Below are 13,779 nucleotides of genomic sequence, written 5' to 3'. Positions count from 1 at the left end.
AGCGCGAGTGAAGTGAGCGCGAAATGTTTGATATATTTCCAAAAAAAAATTGGTAAGCAAATGCAAGAAATAGTGTAAGTATTATTTTAGGCTTAGGTTTTTGACGGCTTCCCAGGCGCAGTCGCCATTTCTAAATTTCTGGTCTGGTGGGAGGCTTCGGTCATGGCTAGTTATATGGTTAGTATGGCCCTAACGGCCAAGAAATTAGACTGCATCATCACTTACCGCTAGAAAAGATTAAAGTCACGGGCTAACTTGTATAAAAAAAGGCTAACATCCTCAAACCAAGCCCCGCCGCCTTGGCTACGACCATGATCAATATCGAGTGGGTTTCGGCTACGCATTGCCGCAAAAGGAAAATATTCTTTCTACTGGACATAACGTCAGTGTTCGGTTTCGCCAGCCAAGTGCGAGTCAGACTCACGCACCGAGGGTTCCGATTCGGGTATTTTTTTCGACATTTTACACGAGAAATCAAAAACTGTTATGCATTAAAAAAAATATGCATAAAAATAAATAAAAATCTGTTTTAGAATGAACAGGTAAAGCCCTTTCATATGATAACCCACTTGATATATGTAGTTATCTTACTTTGAAAATTGAAAATACTAATATTTGTTCATGAACACATGACAGACGGATAGAAGGACAGATGGACAGACGGACAGACGGAAAGACAGACAGACTGATAGACAACGAAGTGATCCTATAAGAGTTCTTTTTGCTTTTGAGTTACGGAACCCTAAAAATATTTAGTTTTATTTGCCCCGTATTTTATTTTCATAATTACCGGTTTCTCTATCCTGACATACGGGGTAACCAGTAAAATACGGGGCCTCTGGCAACCCTATTCGGAAAACACTGTCACATTCAAGTTAATGTCAAATATTTTGTTTTCAATTACAGAAAGCTGCATCAATCATTATTACAATATTTTCTTTGTTGTGATTGGCTGAATTTTTGAGTTTCAGCCAATAAACAGACTGTTTGCCAATTAAACGTCATAACAATATAAATGCCAGAAAGTTTAACCAAATAAAACAAACTTAATGAGAACCTAGTGAGAATGCAAACGGCACACAATTTATAATACATATTATGTTAGTCGTATATAATAGATATTATAGTAGTCGTTCACTTTAGTAATAGTCAGATTGTCATCAGTAAAATTGATATTGGTCGATGTATCGTAAATTATTGTTTCGGTGACAAATATTTTTATTATCTATTTATCTTTGAACAGAATGGAATAGAATGAAATGGAATGGAATACAATGATAAATTTTTATTCCTGTAAACTTTTAGGTAAACTTCAAAGTGTTTTTGGATGGTCAGAAAAATTTACCACTGGTTCGGAATGCCGTTCCTACGTTTTCTAGGGTTTCGTACCTCAAAATGAAAAACGGAACTCTTATAGGATCACTTTGTTGTCTATCTCTCTGTCTGTCGTGTGTGTCAAGAAAACCTCTAGGGTACTTCCCGTTGACTCAAAACCATGAAATTTGGCAGGTAACCTAACTGCGTAATTTTGGGTAGTTTTTTTAATCGATAAAGAAAGTTTGCGACATTGTTCAATAAAAAATTTGGATTCCAACTCCTCAATCCTGATGTTGCAGGGGACCTGACTACTAAAGCTAATGGGATTTAAAAAGTGTCGATTATTAATTGATATTGAAGGTATCTATACCAAGTAAACACTTTGTCGTTGACCTCAACCCTGATGCTGTAAGAAATTGCATTCCTAAATCCTGGTGATCCCTCGGGATTTGAAAAGGATAATCCGTTTAAATATTCTTACGTGATACAGAAACAAGTTGCATCCCGGGGACGGGCTATTACGGAGAGGCAACTTTTGTTCTGGGAAATGAAAGGATCGGGATTTTTAAAAACCTAAATCCACGCGAGCGAAGCTGCGGGCATTAGCTAGTTGTAAATATATTTAGAAGCTACTATAAGATAATAGATAAGGTACTTATTTCCTTATATTTTTATTGTATGGCAGCGCGCGGTTTTAAATTATAAATTGCACGTCCTGTCCTTTTCTGTAATACATTTTTTTCTCAATATCTACCGCTTTATCTCATAGCAAGAGTCCGTAAGACATAATACAGTGAAAATAGGCAAAATATACAATTTTTGCAGTTTCCACGTCAGTACCTGTCGAATTTTTCTAACAGTGTAAGCAGCAGAGCTGAGTTTACCATCAAGTGTTGATATGTGGGTGTTCCATAGAAGCTTTGCATCTAACATTATACCGAGAAACACGGGGTTCTCCTTTATTTTCAACATATGATTATTTATCAATGAATTTATGTCATTTAAGGTCCTGGTATTGGGCAGTGTGAATTCAACACACTTAGATTTCTTTGCATTTGGAAGTAAATTGTTAGCAATAAATCAGAGAGTGACCTGTGATATGGCATTACATATAGTATACATTGTCAAAAATTATAATATTAAAGCTGTGCGTATTGCGTGAGGAATAGGTTGCAAGAGAGTTGCAACTTGCAGGGTTTGATGCATACGCTATTGCCAGCAAATATGAGACATATTTTTATCTACAGGCAACGTCTGAGTAGGTAACGCATACGTCTAACGCAAGTTGAAATGTATTTAGTTAGACCTATCGACAAGTTTGGAGTCGGGTGCAGTCTAAATGTGGCCCGTGTGTTTAGACTGTCCGTTTCTGTCAGTTTCACGTGTCGTCCCCCGCACTTCACCACCCCGCTTGCACAAATCGAGACAGCACGAAATTTTCAAGATTTCTGGGTGTAATTTCTGGTTTTCGTAGTTCCCACATAATTATAACAATATAAAATATATAACGATAATTTTTTTACTACATAATATTCATTAAATTTTCTAGGTCTGTGGTTTTTCCAAATTTCATTAAATTGCTTCGTTGTCTAGAAAAACGAGCACAAAGTTGGGCCTTTTTTTTAAAGAAAAATACAAATCTTTGAGCCCCTGTAATTTTAAAACTACATATTTTTAGAAAAATCTAAAACACCACAGACACAGATATTAGTTTCTAGACTATGTCTGCAAAATTTCATGGACTTTGGTTGCTTAATATTCAAATGAAATGGGAACTACGATTGTATGGAGTAAGTGACGGAGAGAGCTCTGTTAAATGTTAAGTGAAGCTTACTACAATATATAAGTGAAAACCGTATCTAAATCGAATAAGCCGTTTCTGATATTAGCGAGCACAAACACACAGACAAACAGACAAAAAAAAATTAATTACAATTTCGGGTTCGGCATCGATATAATAACAACCCCTGCTACTTTTTTTTTATATATTTCCATTGTACAGACACCACTTTTCTACAATTTTATTATATGTATAGATAATATAAGTAATGACAATATCTGCACAATCATTTAACTATTTTAAATGTAGACTCAACTGACCTACCTGCAAAAGAAACAAAACTTTAATATTGAGGTAAAAAAGGTTATAAATTAGAATATTATCGTATTATACTGATTAGTACAGTTAAAACTACTATGTGACGAATTATTTATTATTCGATACAATGTAATTATTTCGTAACTACGATCACATTGTACTAAGTCAAAACGCGTGAATAAAAAATACAATCTAATTATTTAAAACTCAAACTACAATTACTGGACTAGGCGTGCAGATCGATAGTTCGTTATTAGGACGTAGGTAGCTTAGAAAGAATTTTGGAAACGTCAATCCCTAGTGAAGTTTACTTCACCCCCCCCCCCCCCCCCTATTTTAATAGGGGTTTGAAATTTGTGTAGTCCACGCGGACGGAGACGCGGGTATAAGCTAGTAGTAACATAATTATTGGAACATGTGTATGAGATTGATTAATGAATGACTTTTTTTTTGTTGAATGAATGAATGTATGTAACTAGTGTATTAAATTAAAAACTTATTTACAGATTTCCTGTACACACATAGAGTGGCGTTCGACGGCGCGGTTTCAGAGGTCGAAATATTGGACACCTCAAATTGTGCGGTAAGTTAGTTTGAACTATACCTACCTAGTGCAAAAATGCTAGTTAAGTAAGTATAATAAAAATATAAACGAATACGTGAAACGTATATTGTTTTAAAAATGCAATTAGATTTTTTTTTATTGTTCTCGGGGCGATTCAATACGAGTTTCATTATCATTTAGAATATTTCGCTAGGGAGGTTAGAATTAGGTTAGGATTTTCATATAATATATTCCTATTTGCCTATGGGATAGGTAAGCTCCCCTTGCAAAGTCGGGACGTATCAACTCGTGCTAGGTATATACGGATAAGCAATGTGAAAATTTTTGTTGTATATAAGGACCATATTAAAAGAACATCCACCGTTAAAATCATAAATTCGTAGACCTTTCAAAATTAACAAAGTGATAAAATTATTCATCTCGCCAACTTTGCAACTTTCGTAACTTTCACGCTTTAAGAGCAGGACTTGAATTTATAAGTATTTAAATAGCTTGTAGCTGCGCGTTGAATCTATATTTAGCTGAAGAATGTGATGGTGTAATTAAACCAGTAGGTACCTACCTACATTGTGGTCCGTGCTATACCTTATATCGTTAAGGCAGAGATTATTCGCGCGAATAGGAAGTGCATAATCAAGAGATAGATGGGACAAAGTTAATTAAACGGCAAACAATGAAGATGGTAATCTGACAGTTTGTACTCCAAGAGACAGTGGTGTTTTCTGCTACTCTGGAAGAAATTGATAATGTTTATTTACTCTTAGACCAGCAAAGTAAAAGGTTGAACTTCGTTTTGATTTTTTCATATTTAGTAACTAGTATGAAACTAAAGAAAGAAAGTGTTGAAAGTTACCTATGACAGTGATATGTTACCTATTTACTGAATACGACGCGTTCAGCGAAGTGCCGTAACTACCTTCCGTTGGGCGATAGTGTCTGCCAGAATGTATTCAATGTATTTTGCATGGCAAGCGTGAAAGGACCAACAAGCAATAGATATCGGTACATTGTCGCCATGTACCAGTATGGAGCGCGCTAAAAAAGGCGCTACGATAAAAGTTCTGTTGTGCAGATACTTCTCGGCGCGCTTTTTTTACAAAAGGTATGTCATGCCAACTGAATACTACGACCGCAAATTCATCCACCAAACATTCGGCGACGTAATATTTTACGCAGGTGTGTAGCGAAGCGACACTACTCACTAGTCTTTACGGCTGTATGTATTCACAATCATTACTATGAGGTCTCATAGTGTGCTCGAACGCATAGTGTGGGTTCCACCAATCAGATCATTGTAAATTGACGTGATACAGTAATCTGATTGGTGGAACCTACACTGTGCGTTCGAGCGCACTATGAGACCTCATAGTAACGTTTGTGAAAACGAGTGTTTATAGAAGTGGTCGGACCCTTAGAATAAAAACCCAGGTCGGACCTAATAATACTTGTATTTGTATTCGACCTTTAAAATAATAGTCATCTCTTGCTCTATTAGCTCGCGGCGCCGCCGCCTGATCTACTGCGTACGCTTTAATTACACTAAATTTATTATAAGGCGAGTTGTAAGTAATTGTATGATGCATTAGATTTCGGAACATGGAATGTTTAAATTATTGTTCGTAGGTAGTACCTACGCTACACATTGTGTTACGTAAATTTTTATTAGGTACTTACCTATTATTTGTAAATTAAAGAAACATCTTGGCCTACCATGTTGAATTTTTTCCGTGACTGGAAATAAGAAACCTCTCTTGTGCACAGCATTGATAACAACATAGCATTTAAAAAATAAAAGCGAGCGCATTGCTTTTGTTTTTTAGGGTTTAGGAAACGCTAAGAGGTAGTGATAGTAGTCTAGTGGTGAAGACTTCGGCCTCCTATTCAGGAGGTCGAGTGTTCGATCCCGGGCGTAGGTACCTTTAACTTTTCGGAGTTAATTGCCTTTTAAGCATCAATGTCACAATATGTCACATGCTTAGCGGTGAAGGAAAACCGTAAGGGAACCTGTAAACCTGAGACTTATTCATAATGTTCTCAAAGGTGTGTGCAGTCTTCTAGCACCTCACTTGGCCAGCGTGATGGACATGACTAAGTTCTTCTAAGAGGAGACTGGAGGGACTGGTACTCAGTAGTGGGTTGGTGATGTTACATCCTAAGACGGAACACGCATACCTGGAGGATGCCTATTCACTCTTGGCTTAATGGTACCTATATGATGGATATGACGATAATGATAATGAAGCTCAAAGATAAACGGATTTTTTCAGGTGTTTGCAATAGTTACATGGAGTGCTATGGGGTGTCATGAAAGGAAGTTCGAAGACGGCATCAGCTAGTTTTAATAATTAAAATGTTTGTTTAGATGCGTGGATGCCTGGGCGAGCACGTGCGCTGGGGCGACGCGTTCGCGGTGGTGTACTCCGTGTGCGAGCGCCGCTCCTTCCTGGCGGCGGCCGAGCTGCTCTCGCTGCTGGCGCAGACGCGCCTGCCCAGCTGCGCCGCGATCACTCTCCTGGGCAACAAACGAGACCTCGAACACGCCAGGTAAATATACTGAAGGCTTACAAATGCGACGCGCGATAGCAGAAAAGTTGTAATAAGATGGAGTGATTATGATGATACCACAAATCCTACACCATGTTTAATGTGACGTGCTGTGCCGTACCTACAGCTGCTGTTGCGCGTAATCGCTGCAATAAACTATCGCAGCCGCTGCACTTTGAGTATTTATAATCATGAAATAATTAATCATTAATCGGAGTGGGTCAACCTCGATGGATCGATAATCGATTTAGTTCTTTTGAGAAGTGTCATAAATTCGTTTCGGTGCTCTCTATCTCTCCTTGCATCGTAACTCGTATTCCTCATTGCAGTGAGTCATGACTCATGACCGCTATCTCTTAATTACATTATGGTAAGGGCCATCTTGGGGTAATAATGTGGTGAGCTTCAAAATCTTTCCAAGTTCCATGTCGGTGTTACTGACTAACAAAATATTTTAAACTACACATTTTTGCATAGTTTGGGGATGTTTTGACTGAAGTAAACTTCTGTTGTTTAGGGAGGTCCATGCAGAGGAGGGACAGGAGTTGTCGCTGCGGTTCGGCTGTCAGTTCTACGAGGTGTCAGCGGCGGAGTCGTCCGCGGGCGCCGCACTCGCCTTCCACGCATTGCTGCGTGAAGCGCGTTCTTTAGCTTTACTACTACCCGCGCCCAGACGAAAGCTCGCCGCCTACTCTGTTTCCAAGGTACGCCAACTTCAGTAAGACCGTAGTGTTAAAGTAAACTAACCTGAGAAGAGGACAAAATATGTTTTGATTTGGCTCCGTACTTTAGTAGATACAGAAAGTCGCAGGCAACGTGTTTTCAAATTATTTTTTAAGTAAAAACAATAACAACGCAAAAATAATGCTAGTAATTTTATTGTTTCAACGTGTTTTAGTACGTACGAGTAGAATATAGGTACATATAGTATTTATTTTAATAAGGTTTTTCTTTCTCCCTTTAAATTCTAAGAGAATACCCGATCTCAGTAGATGGGCTGACAATGGATTGATTGATCCTGATGAATAAGGTTCTTGAGACGTACTTTTTTTAATTTGTCACATTTTTATTTAAAAAATTAATAATTGTTTTCTTTGCAGGTAATCGGAACGATATTCGGAAAAAATAGTAAAAGTGTGCGAAAGAAACGACCGTCGCTTAGTATTTAAGTTTATTTATTGTCAAGATTTACTCTCATAGACTGTTTAGTTTAAATAGGTAATTTAAGCTGTACAATGTACATAATAGTTGTTTTATTTTGGGTCCAATATCATTAGTTTGTGTTTAGGTTAATAGGCGGGCGTGGCGTGGTAGCCGGCGTGATACCAAAATAATGTAAGAACAAGCCCGATGCTAAAAGTATCTGGTGGGCTTAGGGCACGTGAGTAATGATTTCTATGGGGTCTTCTATGATTTCTAAAAGTGGGGTTCTACGATAATGGGGATGATACCTATGTCAAAAATAAATTATTTCTTAGTAATTCTTAAATAGATTGCCTCCCAAAATCCACATTCAATGCTATAGTTTTAAGTTTGCTAACCATTTTAAATTATCGATTTAACTAAAAAAGTACGTCAAATTACGTCAAATGTGTATGACGTCACATCTGTGAATTTCATACAAGCTCCCTTACTAAGCGAAAGTTTTGACGTTTGATAAAAAGTCGCTGATTTGACTAGTAGTCATCATCCCTATTGCCGCGTCCGCCACCGCGCCCGCGCTTTGCTGATTTTACAATAACTGGTACTTACAACTTTACAGCTGACTGAGGGTATTATAAATTAGTATACTATTTAAATATCTAGTATACTGATTGCTATGTTCTGTATTATTTAACGTTCTTAAGCGTAGACTGACTCATCTTAAAACGTTATAAAGTCTCTACCATAAATAAATAAGGGGAGATTATTTTTAAAGATAAAATAATATACAGTGGCGTAGCGAGGGGGTGTGGTTGCTAGGGTTATAGAGGCCTTTGCTAGAGGCGGTAAAGAATATTCGAATTTTTTTTTACTTAAGTAATAATTTTTTGTTACAATTTTGGAAAGTTATGGTGTTTTAATTAGTAGCTTACGTTTATTTCTGTGCTCAAGACAGGCTTGAAATAATAGTGTGGTGAAGTTTTATATCCGTATTAAACTCGAGATATAAATAGGCACCCGGTAGGCAAGTCCCACCTACACACATATTATGAGATTATGGCTTTGTGACATACTTAATTTGAGTTTATTTAAAAATAATTTGTATGATTGGCTTTAAATGCTCAAATGATTTTAATGATAACTTCAATCTGAGTTACAGACATTGTAACAATGAAATAATGTTACGAGTATGAGTGAAAAACTTAAGTCTCTTACGCGTTTCTCAGAGGTTTTGATGCGATTTGTTTATCTTTTAAGTCAGTTAAGGAAAACTAAAGTAAATATAACTAAATTAGGTTTATAAAATGTAAATAGTAGGTACCTAACTACCTAGTTTTGCAAATTATTGTAAATATTATTATATTTAAAGAAACCTCGCATTACACATTAATGAAAGCTTTTGTAAGCTTGTTGTAGATTATAAGTAACTTGTAAATATTCTTTTATGTAAGTAGGTACTTTTAGTTATAAAATATACACTGAAGTTAAATAAAAATTCTTTATTAAAATATTATACTGTTTTATTATTTTTATGCCAGATTTCCAATTAGGTATGACATCATTTATAAATGAAATCTGATTGGTCTTCTAAACTTATCCAGGAATCACCACTATGATTGAAACCGGACCTCGTATTTACGTTTCCGTGTACAATACGAAGCAGTACTGCCTTGAAACACGTACAGACCTACGGGTTTGTACGGTAGCTCCCATTCCGAACCCGTGTTTAATTTAAAACACGCGTCTTCCAATCGCGCACGGGTTTGCAACGCAAACTGCTCTTCCGAACACGTTCAAGGTGATGCATGGAACCTAGTCCTCTAATTGTGTACCAAATGTAAGAAATCAATACTATATTTGCCAATAACTCAATTTAGGTTAGGTTAGAAAATAGATATTCATGTGCCCCTAGCGCACTTAGGTTTAGTGGGTAATCCATAATATATGACCTAACTTAAGTTAAGGGATCCCATGCATCGACTTGAACTCTTTTGGAAGAACAGTTTGCGTTGCAAACCCTTGCGAATATCTGGAAATACCAACAGTAATTGAGGAAATCAATAAGTATAATACAAAATATCGGGATCGCTTGTTGAGGCACCCTAATCAACTGGCACATAGCCTGCTAACAGTGGAACGGATAAAGCGTCTGAAGCGGGCTAATGTGCTGGATAGTGTGCAGATCTAAGGACACTGGTCCTAAGTTCTGCAAAAGTCATAACCGACCATAGCAAATCTGCTTATAGTCTGTCGACTGATCGCAGATCACACACTGGAAAAAAAAAAAAAAAACCCTTGCGCGGTTGAAGGACGCGTGCGTTAAATTGAGCACGGGTTTGGAAAGGGAGTTAGCGTAACAAACCCGTGCAAGTTTCAAGGTAGTACTGCCTCCTATTACGCACGGACAGGTAAATACGCAACCGGGCCTATAGTACTGAGTACTGACTACCCATCTTTGGATGGCCAAACGCTGTTATTTGCCATCTCCAACTCCATACGGCAATAGTATATTTCATAACAAGTGCGGAAAGGCTGTCATTGCAAAGAGTTCCGACAAATGTCTACCCGAGCCGAGGCGTAGCTGAAGGCGAGGGTTGACAGTCGGAACGAGTTGCAATGACGGTTCCGCACGTGTACTGAACGACTATTTTTAATACAGTTGCGAAAAAATGAAGCAATTTAATAAAATAATAAAAACACAATAAACTCAACTAACTTAATTTAATTTAATTTAAAACAACTTTATTGTTGATAGATATAAAAAACTAGGGTCGAAATTACTCATTTTAGGCAACCAACAACTAAACTCGCAAAGAAAATTTCTGAAAAATGGCGCCAACCGTAGAATATAAGCAGAGTTTTTTTTTCTTCACCCATTCTGGTAGGCAAAGGGAACTATGCCCATATAGCCAAGTCTTCAGTAGAAGTTTTTTATTGATATGAAATGAAAATGAAATTTAATGAGATGAAATGAAATGAAACCTAACCAAACTCATTCAAGCAAATCATTAAATCTGATATTGAAACAAATTAGTAGCTTCTTATTAGAAATACGTATTTGCATGAATCATAAAAACTTCAATGAATTTTTTTAGTAAAAACTTCATGGTTGGTTTTTCTTTTTAATATTTTGACAGTTGGGAAAGAAAAAGCACGAGTGCGGGAAAGGTAAAGAAAAAGCACGAGTATGCAATAGCCCACATCCCGAACGCTATACGTCCCTGCAATACGCCACTTTTTGAGCAAAGTCTGTATTAAAAACTAACATACCTACATCACGTGCCACGTTTTTTTTTAACTTATAAGCAGGGCGTATTCACTTACTTAAGTTACGCTTTCCAAAGCTATTTCAACAAGTACAGTTGCAATTTGCAAAACTAACGATTTCGTACTAAACAAAGACGAAAATCAGACAACTATGTATTTGGTATCGTTAACGTGAAATACGATAGGAACTGTTGACCCACAGCGCCCTCGAGATTAGCGCCCCAAGCGTGGGTACTTCGCCCCAGTTACTGCCCAATACATCTTTCAAAACGGACACTAACAAGGCAAGTAGACAATAAAACTGTGCAATACTTCCAAACCTTGATAAATGAAGGTTTCTACAGGTTTCAGCATATCACAAAACGGCTAAACTGGGATATAATGAGTCTAAGCAGATAGGATCTAAGGTCTAAACGCCTTTTGATCGTGAGGTGACTAATGGTTCGACTCTACTATTTGGGATCCGGTAAATGATTCGTGATATCGTAAATTGTGATTTGTGCGGCCTTGTGGTAAGGCGCGAATATAGGCTTTTTAACAATCACGCGTTAAGTAATTCTTTGTATTTCCGGCATATAACTAAGTACCTACCCAAGGCCATCACACGGAGAATTAACCGCTGTCAAAGATTGTCGCGTCTGCCCACCGACTTACATTTGCCAAACTTATTTATGTAATTAAAAATTCGCCAAACACTGAAAATTCGCCGTGTCCCTAATTAATAGTGTGGCTTGTTAATTTAAAGCTCGGACTCCAATCATTTGCCGAATCCCGGTAGTGGAGCCGTACCATAAGTGTATTTATTTATATTTTATTATTATATTGGCATTATTCTTTAACGAGTCTAGTGTGGCACCTGCATTATTTTTATCTTCAAAAAGATTTTTGATAGTGCATGACCAAAAAAGACATGTCTACAAGTATAAATTAAAAATTTATAGCACCCTTGACAAGTGAAGGTTACAGTAACTAGAAAAGAGCTGATAACTTTTAAACGGCTGAACCGATTTTCTTGAATTATAGCTAAGAACACTAGATCAAGCCACCTTTCAAACAAAAAAACTAAATTAAAATCGGTTCATTAGTTTAGGAGCTACAATGCCACAGACAGATACTCAGATACTCGTACACAGATACAGACGTCAAACTTATAACACCCCACTTTTTGGGTCGGGGGTTAAAAACACTGCTCTATAATAGTTTTGTATAGAAGTGCAAGCAACCGATTAAAACGTGTATTTAGCATAGAGAAGGAAAGGATACCTGTAGTATATTTTTTAATCCCGGAGTGATAAGAATGATGGTTTTCCAGACCGTAACTAGCTTTACTAAGCCATGACTAAGGAAAACATCGTGAGGAAACCTAGGCATACCTGAGAGTTTTCCATAATGCTCTCAAAGGTGTGTGAAGTCGGTGAATCTGCACTGGGCTAACGAGGTGAACTATGAATCTCCTTCTCATTCTGAGAGACCAGTATTGAGGTAATAGGCCGGTGATGGGATCATGATGAACTACAGCTATACCTAAAACTACTCCTCTTCAATACTTCAGCAGATAGAAAATTCGGTAGGTACTGCAAGAAGTCTGACGATGGCGCTTTGACAAATTAGGAAACGTTTGTTTTCTTAAATAAATTCCTCACTGGAATTAATCTCTAGTCTTGTTTGGAGAGCGCATTGCAGCTATCACTTGATGTGCCATCAATTTGATCATTTAGCACGCCTTTCATTCCTGGTTTGTCGCGGTCACTCTAGTGCCGGTTTTATAAGATGACTAGATTAGAAACGAAATGTACAAATATTGATTCCAATAATAGCTGTAAGGCAAATGTTTCAATGTCCGGGCCTCGTACGCAAAGCTCCGAGCACCCACACCCACTCGATAGCCGATCCGCAGATAACGTCCCACAATAAACAGCATGTGACGGCACTAGTTTACTACATGTGAAAGCTGGAGACAGGTGCAAATTTAAGGCGTATCAGAGAAATTTTGCAATGAATGGGATAATTATTAAAAAATATGATACTTTATTAGATCGCCGAGGCGGAAGTTATTCGATTAGTGTTTGGCTACCGGCAATTTGTACAAACCGGTCAAGTGAGAGTCGAACTCGCACAGAAAAGGTTCCGTACCATCGCACAAGTTATAACAATATGTACTTTAAAATTCCTTTAATTTGCATGGCGACCGTTTTACTTTTCGCCATCTGGGTTTTTTTATTCAATATTTGCTGTTATAGCGGCATAAGGAATAGATAACAAAGTGTATTTCAACTCAGGTTCATGAGGTACACCCCGCCAGCATGACATACAGACGGATGGACGGCCTCTGAGGCTTAGTTATAGAGTCTCTTTGGCACCGTTTGTGTACAGTTAACTTAAATATTAAACTTTATTAGATCATCGAAGCGGAAATTGTTTGATTGGTTTTTACTGTTTAGCGCCCGGCAATTTGTAAAAACAGTAACAAGTCCAAGAGCACGTTTATAAATAAACTGGGTCTTTTTGAATGAATGGCAGCATGAGAGCAATAACTAATTGGCGAGTGCAGCAATTACGTAATGTTCCATATAAATGGTCCAGAGTCTAGTCGGTGGATGATGTTAAAGTGCATACAGACCTTACGACCTGTCAGGTCGCAATAAATCTAACCGAAATCTATAACCGGAAAACGGTCTGATCTATCAACACACAGCTCAAACTACCGGATGGATTGGGCTGAAATTTGGCATGCAGATAGCTATTATGATATAGACATCCGCTAAGAAAGGATCTCAGAAAATCTAAACCCTTAACAGGGCTCTCTCCGTCACTCGTTTTATACCATTTCATACAATCGTAGTTC

General features: G+C 37.5%; 1 protein-coding gene across 1 annotated transcript in view; it reads left to right on the top strand.

The window, feature by feature from the left end:
* LOC123867622 (ras-related and estrogen-regulated growth inhibitor-like protein) overlaps positions 1-13,779 on the top strand; it is a 38,814-nt gene that overhangs the window by 9,644 nt on the left and 15,391 nt on the right. The window contains exons 3-6 of the mRNA XM_045909731.1: positions 3,922-3,998; positions 6,343-6,524; positions 7,042-7,228; positions 7,625-8,847. Coding sequence (XP_045765687.1) covers positions 3,922-3,998; positions 6,343-6,524; positions 7,042-7,228; positions 7,625-7,693 — 515 coding nt within the window. The 3' untranslated portion in view covers positions 7,694-8,847. The remainder of the gene's footprint in view (positions 1-3,921; positions 3,999-6,342; positions 6,525-7,041; positions 7,229-7,624; positions 8,848-13,779) is intronic.

Source organism: Maniola jurtina, chromosome 8 (assembly GCF_905333055.1).
Source record: "Maniola jurtina chromosome 8, ilManJurt1.1, whole genome shotgun sequence".
In the NCBI taxonomy this organism is placed as follows: domain Eukaryota; kingdom Metazoa; phylum Arthropoda; class Insecta; order Lepidoptera; family Nymphalidae; genus Maniola; species Maniola jurtina.
Note: the sequence above shows the minus strand (reverse complement) of the source record. Positions and strands in the feature narration are given on the sequence as shown.